Source organism: Pristiophorus japonicus, chromosome 8 (genome assembly GCF_044704955.1).
Source record: "Pristiophorus japonicus isolate sPriJap1 chromosome 8, sPriJap1.hap1, whole genome shotgun sequence".
NCBI lineage: Eukaryota > Metazoa > Chordata > Chondrichthyes > Pristiophoridae > Pristiophorus > Pristiophorus japonicus.
Genome location: NC_091984.1, coordinates 134,480,761 through 134,489,086, shown reverse-complemented (window position 1 = coordinate 134,489,086; position 8,326 = coordinate 134,480,761). Strand labels below are relative to the sequence as shown.

Genomic DNA, 8,326 nt, shown 5'->3' with positions numbered 1-8,326 from the left:
TGCCAGCCTCCTGAGCTCCACCCTCTCGAAACTTCAGTACATCCAAAATTCTGCTGCCCTCATTCTGTCTCTCATCTCATCCCCCTTGTCATCACTCCAACCCTGACTGACCAACATTGGTTCCCATTCAACCAATGTATCAATTTCAAAATCCTTAACCTCTTCCACAAATGCCTCCATGATCTTGTGCCCTCCACCACTTTGCTCTGTCCCTCGAACTCTGGCCTCTATACCTTCCATTTGACCATCTTTGACAGCCGTCTAGGTCCTAATCTCTGGAACTCGATCCAAACCCCTCTATCAGGCTACGACTTGCCCCACTTTTAGTCGTCTTCTCAAGTTATATTTTTAACCATTGTTAACCCCTTTTAACTCTCCCACTCAGGCTTGATGCCCAATCTTACTTCTCTTCGATACACCTTGGGATGTTTTCTTTGTGAAAGACTGTTGTATGATACCACAGACAGAAAACGGTCTCGGATGTATAAATAAATAATTACAATCGATAGGAAAAGTTTTACAGTAGGCATTTGCTTCTGAAGTGTAAAAAACTGTTTTTAGTAATTGGTTATCGGAAATGGATGAGAGAACCGTCATCTTTCAAAAATTCATCAACTCTAACTAAGATAACATGTGTGCCTGCCGTGATGAGGGCAAGTTACCTGAAACTGTTTCCTTCAGTAAATTTTTCAGTTGGTTCTTGAAAACCTCCAACTCCATTTTCATCAGAAAATCCCAATAGATGTCTGCTGTGGGCAGCTGAACTGACACTGGATGGCAGCGCCCTGGAATCTCTCTCCCATATACTAAAGACAAACACAGAAACAATTATTTTTGCAACAGATTGATCACATTAATGTACATCTTGCCAGATCTTGAAAGTTTTTGGTTCTGCAAATTTGTCTTCAATGAATTTTGCACTCAGAATGGTGAGAGATTATGTTTTTTATGGAATGAAGCATTATCCATTTTTTTCTACTTATCAGCATCAAGCGTTTCCCGGATACATCCTGTGTCTGCTGCAGATTCAATCCCACAACACTCACATTAACACAATGGCTCAAGGAGGATGCTTAAACCTCACCTTCAGATCTCCCATCAGCAACTGCACCAGCCCACACCCGTCACCCTGCAGACTTGCCCGATTGACATTATCCCATGCACAATTACTGTTGGTTTTGTGTTGTAAAGTTACAAGGAATTCAGTTCAGACTGCTGAAACACATTTCACTTTCCACCCTTAAAGTCAGAGATTGCGGGCATATTCTCTTCAATCTGGGCTGAATGTAAATCTAGGTCAAATTAGTGAAAGGGCACTGATATGATGATGCAATGTAACTGCACCAACAGTTCCACACTGCGACAATTTTGACCCTGCAGTACTGAGTTATACTGTCTTTTTCAAACGCCGCTTTCGGATCAAGGGGAAAGGCAGAACTCTAAGCAGATACTGAAAGGACTTTTCAGAGCTGACGTTATCAAGATCCAAATGGCAGTAAAACTGCAGTGGAAAAATGATTGGCATATCAAGTTAGGTTTTCACGAAGATTGAAAGCCAAAGGATGATGCAACAGGACTGCCGACACATATTTAAGAAGTTGTATTTTTGAAGTTAAACGGCTTTACATCGCAGCCGACGTGATGCCCAAGTGATGCAGGTGGGTTTTCTACATACAGGCTCACAAATGACACCAAATCCTGAACTACCGTTCCAATGCATTACACGGATATAAAATGTGCAATATTACTGCCCAAAAAGAATCATCCATGGCGCCCAATATTTCAAGGACATTATTTAGTGTTCCCTTAATCCCCTGTGGTCGATTAAAACAGATCAAATTCTCTTAGCCTCTCATTAATTGTAGCTTTGCATCATCCTTGCTCTTTAAACATTCTCCAGTACAGCAATACTATTTCATAGTGGGTGCCAAAAATTGCAGTTTTGTAATGTTACTGAGCACAAAAATTAAACCTGGTGAAATGTCTGTAAGCTTGTAATGTTTGTTGCTCCACACTGTGTATGTGGACATATTGCGTACTGCAAGTGCATGGATAATAATAAACAGAACCAGGCAGATTTCCGGAGACATCTGAGAGAGCTGCCAGCCATGTTGGAAGCTGTGTGTGCGAGTGCTCTGTGAAGATATCACATTTGGCGACGGGAGATGGGATTTTTCGAATGATTTAAAGCTTAAATTTTGTTGGTAAAGGATTCAGCCAGCCGACCGAGAGACTTTGGAAGTTTCTGTCTTTGGAAAAAAGCTACAAAATCAGAGGTAAAGTACATCACACGGTGTGAACAGCTAGAGATTAAAATGGCAGCACCCGCAGGTGTATTGGGACATTTGGGGGAATATAGACACGACCGGGAACGTTTTAAAACATATGTAGATCGGCTAGAAATGTATTTCACTGCAAATTACATAATCGAAGTTCCAGACAATGCAGTCCAGAACCGGGCTGTGTTGAAACGCAAGAAAGCAATCTTATCGAAGGCAGGTCCGGCATTATATGACACTCTTGTAAATCTACTTGTGCCTGATGAGCCAAAGGACACAACGCTTAAAGAGATTTTAACGAAGCTGGAGCAGCGCTATAACCCCAAACCGTTAGAGATTGCTGAAAGCTATCGTCTCGGAATTCGGAATCAAAAGGCCGATGAACGTATCAGTGATTACATCGTAGCATTAAAAAAGCTATCGATGCACTGTAATTTTGGAAACTTTCAAAACCGAGCATTACGGGATCGTTTTGTTTGTGGGGTGTAAAATGATGTGAACAGAAGGAAGTTATTGACGACGGATGACTTGACTTTTGAGATTGCTTGTCAGACAGCGAGGTCGATGGGCATGGCTGAATAATATTCCCGAGAATTAAATAATAATTACGGTCGTCAGTCAACCGAGGTAAATCACCTGCAGGTTCAAGGTAAAAGACGGGCATGGCCAAAAGTCTCAGAAACTGGAAATTCTAACAGAGCGTCGAAGTCATGCTATAGGTGCCTGGGACAACACATTGCTCAAAGTTGTCCATACGTGAAGGCAGAGTGTTTTTTCTGCAGAAAGACGACGCATCTTGTGAAGGCATGCCGACTGAAGGGTAAACCAGTTTTTAAAGCTATGAGTGCAGCGTTCAAAGCTATAAGTAGAAATCCCAAGAGTCTACATAGCATGGAAGAACAACAACAGGACGAGGCGATGTTAGAGTTACACGTCATCAGGAGCACGAGGTTAATGGACAGCGATTCGGAAAGCATCAAAATTCACATAGATGTTGCGGGATTCAAGATACCAATGGAAATTGACACGGGTGCATCCATGAGTGTAGTACCGGAATCACTGTACCTCGACAAATTGCGTGATTTCCAACTGGAGAAATTCAAGATAGAGCTGCGAGGCTACTCGGGAGAGAAAATTCCTGTGGTAGGTCGTATCACCGTACCGGTGAAATATAAAGATCAATTTCTGAACTTGCCTCTAATAGTAGTGAAAGAAGACAAGTCTGCCTTACTGGGAAGAAATTGATTGAGCTCACTGAAGCTGGATTGGAGTAAGATTTTTTGTGTGGAAGCGAGATTTTCATCAACGGATGAGGTTATCAAACAGTATCCGAAGGTGTTCTGCGAAACGGGCAGTCCGATCCAAGGCTTCAAGTCTAGTGTCAGGGTACAGAAGAACGTTAGATCAGTTTACTGCATGCCATGTTCCATACCATATGCACTCGAGGAGAAAGTTGAGCAAGATCTCAAAAGACTAGAGACTGAGAACATTATTTGTAAGATAGATCGATGTAATTGGGCTACACCCATTGTTGTTGTACCTAAGTCTGATGGTAAAGTAAGATTGTGTGGTGATTAGAAAGTAACCGCAAACCAGGTTCTGAAGGGGAATGTCCCCAATACATTTCCTAATATAGAAGATTTGTTCACAACACTGACAGGTGGTCAGATCTTCTCAAAACTGGATCTTACAAATGCCTGCTTACAGCTTGAACTAGATGAGGAGTCCAAATCATGTTTGACTATAAATACTCATCTAGGCCTATATCAATTTAATAGGCTACCGTTTGGAGTGTCTTCCGCCCCTGCCATATTCCAAGGGGTGATGAACCAGATTTTGCAAGGTATTGAAGGGGTAGTATGTTATTTGGATGACATACTAATTTCAGCACCAAATAGGCAAATTCATAACATATTGAATGAAGTCTTCAAACGGCTAGAGAAGCACAGAGTACGAGTGTCTGCTCGTAAGTGTGAGTTATTTAAAAATTCAATAGAGTACTTAGGGTACAGAGTAGACAAAGATGGTTTACATCCAACCAAGGAAAAATTGGATGCAATTTCAAATGCATCCACTCCCAGGAATGTCACTGAACTTCGTTCATTCTTGGGTTTTTTGAACTATTATGGGAAGTTCCTACCAAATTTGGCTACAGTATTACATCCACTGAATGAACTTTTGAAAAAACAGGTCCATTGGAAGTGGTCAAAAGAATGCGATACAGTATTCAAGGAGTGTAAAAGCAAATTGGTAGAGAGCACCATGTTAGTTCACTATGACATATCGAAGGAGATTAAGCTAGCATGTGATGCCTCTCCGTATGGAGTTGGGGCAGTAACCTCTCATTTATTAAGTAGTGGGGAGAAGAGACCAATTGCTTTTGCTTCATGCACTCGCAATGCCAGTGAGAGTAATTATGTGCAAATTGAAAGGGAAGCTTTGGCATTAATTTTTGGGGTCAAGAAGTTTCACAAATACTTGTATGGTCGTAAGTTTACAATCGTTACGGACCATAAGCCCCTAACAGCAATCCTCCATCCAAAGTCCCCAGTTCCAACATTAGCTGCAGCCCGAATGCAGAGATGGGCTAGGATTTTGTCAGCATATACATATGATATTGAATACAGACGATTAGCTGATCACGGTAATGCTGATGCAATGTCTAGATTGCCTTCCCCATCACAAGTTACACCCGATAGGGAAGAAGTGTTTTATTTTTCATACATTGATGAACTACCAGTCACAGCTGAACAGATTGGTAGAGCAACCAAACGTGACCCAGTGATGTCAGAGGTGTATGAGTATATTGCAAATGGATGGCCAAACCAGGTAACAGACAAAGATACACATCCATTCTTCATTCGTAGGAATGAATTATCAGTCGATAAAGATTGTATCATGTGGGGTGCAAGAGTGGTTATACCAAATAAATTCAGGTCCAAATTATTAGGAGACCTCCATGACCAGCACCTGGGAATGTGCTTGACCAAGAGTTTTGCACGCAGTTATTTATGGTGGCCAGGTCTTGATAAAGATATATAGTACCTCGTGAGTCAGTGTACGGCATGTCAATTGGTAAGCAAGCAACCACCACCAGTATCATTACAGCCATGGAAATGGCCTCCCAGGGTGTGGCAAAGGCTACATATTGATTCTGCTGAGTTAGAAGGACAACAATTGTTCATTGTGATTGGTAGCCATTCGAAGTGGGTTGAGATGTTCCCAATGTGGAAAATAACAAGTAAAACATTGGACATTTTGCGAAAATTATTTTCTTCATTTGGCCTCCCTGAAGAAATTGTTTCGGATAATGGACCACAATTTCGTTCAGAAGAATTTGTACAATTCACGAGCAAAAACGGTGCGAAACATACCATCCTGCTTCGAATGGTGCAGCAAAGCGTACTGTACAAATTGTAAAACGTGCCCTCAGAAAACAAATATTAGATCCAAATCCAAGGAAACGACAGTTGTAATTGGATCACAAACTGCCTAAATTTTTGATTACATATCGAAATACTCCTCATACAACTACTGGTAGAACACCAGCAGAGTTGTTTCTCAAACGACAGCCACGAACCAGATTCTCGTTGTTAAAGCCAAATTTGACACAGTCCGTAGAAGAGACACAATTAAGACAGAAAGAGCATCATGATAAAGGTAGAGTAAAAGAGAGAAGTGTGAAATTAAACCAGAAGGTGAGAGTGGAGAACCATCACCATAAATGGGTAAAGTGGTTACCAGGAAGAGTGGTGAAGATATGTGGTCCTCGCACATATTTGGTCAAGATGTTTGATAATGGACAGGTTAGGTTTGTTCATATTGATCATATTTTACTGATAGACATGGAGGGGGTTGAAGATGGGAATGATTCAATTATTTCTGACTCATCAAATAGTTTTGATACACCAGTAGCAAATCCTAAATCCAATGTACTGGAAACAAATCCAGGAGAGAATCAGAATGAAAGTCTGAGTCCGAGTCAGGGAAACTAAGAGCCTGAAGTTAGAGTGAGTTCAAATGAAAATCAAGGAAATTCCGTGGAGAAAAACGTTCCTCAGGATGAGCCTCAAATGCGTTTAGATTCGACACCATGTTTGGAAGGTTCTGTTCGAGAGTGAAGGTATCCTCTCCAAAACAGAAAACAAGTGGTAAAGTTAAATTTGTAAATAAAGGGAAAAAAAAGTTTATATCCTGTGTTATGTATAAACATGAAATTTATGCGTGATGTTTGTTGTGATGGCTTCTTCATTGAGGGAGAAGTATAATGTCTGTAAGCTTGTAATGTTTGTAGCTCCACAATGTGGATGTGGACATATTGTGTATTGCAAGTGCAGGGTTAATAATAAACAGAACCAGGCAGATTTCCGGAGACTTCCAAGAGAGCTGCCTGCCATGTTGGAAGCTGTGTGTGCTTGTGCTTTGTGAAGATATCACATTGGGTTAAAATTACTTGCTTCAACTTGATACTTTCTATTGTGTTCCTAACACAGATGAGGCTGCACACAGGGAGGTTAAACTAACAGTGACCTCAGTCTTTATTAAGACACTCCAGAGTGAGGAACAGGCCTGAGGGGCCAGCTTATATACACTGCTCCCAAGGGATGCTAGGATCCCTGGAGACTTCAGGGAATGAGCCCCCTGGTGGCAAAACATGGGAGTGCATGCTTTACAGATACACAACATCACTCCCCCCTCCAAAGTCGAAGTGAAAACTATTTACAAGGTGAGGCAGTCGGGAGCCTTTCTTTCCCTGGTGGACCGCCTCGGTACAAATGTCTGTTCTGGTGTGTTGGCTGTGCCCTCACTGGGCTGGCATGTTGTTGGCCCTGCAGGGCTACTAGGTGAGCCTGGTCTTGCTGGGCTGTTGGGCGTGATGGGTTCGATTTCCTGGTCCGGGGTGGTGTCGTTGATCCTTTGGGTGTGTGTTGTGGGCTCGAAAAAGGTAGTGTCTGCTATGGGTTGTTCAGGGCAGTCTGTGAACCGCAGCCTCGTTTGGTCCAGGTACTTTCTGCAAATTTGTCCATTGTCTGGTTTGACTACAAACACCCTATTCCCTTCTTTAGCTATCACCGTGCCCGCAATCCACTTGGGACCATGTCCATAGTTTAGCACATACACAGGGTCATTCAGATCAATTTCCCGTGACACAGAGGCGCGACCATCGTTTACATTTTGTTGCTGCCGCCTGCTCTCGACCTGATCATGCAGGTTGGGGTGAACCAGCGAGAGTCTGATTTTTAGTGTCCTTTCATGAGTAGCTCAGCCGGGGGCCTTCTGTGACTCGTTTAAGGCTCTGTTTGATTGTTTGTACTGCCCGCTCTGCCTGCCCATTGGAGGCTGGTTTAAATGGGGCCGAGGTGACATGTTTGATCCCATTGCGGGTCATGAATTCTTTAAATTCGGCACTGGTGAAACATGGCCCGTTGTCACTGACCAGTATGTCAGGCAGGTCGTGGGTGGCAAACATGGCCCTCAGGCTTTCAATGGTGGCGGTGGCGGTGTTTCCCGACATTATTTCACATTCAATCCATTTTGAAAATGCATCCACCACCACCAGGAACATTTTACCGAGAAACGGGCCCACATCGTCAACATGGATCCTCGACCATGGTCTGGAGGGCCACAAACTTAGTGGTGCCTTTCTGGGCACGTTGCTCAACTGAGCACATACGCTGCATTGCCATACACAGGACTCTAAGTCAAAGTCGATACCGGGCCACCGCACGTGGGATCTGGCTATCGCTTTCATCATTACTATACCCGGGTGTGTGCTGTGGAGATCCGAGATGAACGTCTCCCTGCCCTTTTTGGGTAGCACTACGCGGTTACCCCACAACAAGCAGTCTGCCTGAATGGACAACTCGTCCTTTCGCCGTTGGAACGACTTGATTGGCTCTTGCATTTCAACGGGGATGCTGCCCCAGCTCCCATGCAAGACACAGTTTTTTTACTAGGGACAGCAGAGGATCTTGGCTGGTCCAAATCCTAATTTGGAAGGCCGTGACAGGTGATTTATCATTTTTAAACGCTTCCATGACCATCAA

At 43.0% G+C, this 8,326-nt stretch overlaps 1 protein-coding gene across 1 annotated transcript in view; it reads right to left on the bottom strand.

The window, feature by feature from the left end:
* Window positions 1-658: 658 nt before the first annotated feature.
* Window positions 659-8,326, bottom strand: part of LOC139269165 (cyclic AMP-dependent transcription factor ATF-6 alpha-like) — a 686,031-nt gene continuing 678,363 nt past the window's right edge. Inside the window, exon 10 of the mRNA XM_070888266.1 lies at window positions 659-806. Coding sequence (XP_070744367.1) covers window positions 659-806 — 148 coding nt within the window. The remainder of the gene's footprint in view (window positions 807-8,326) is intronic.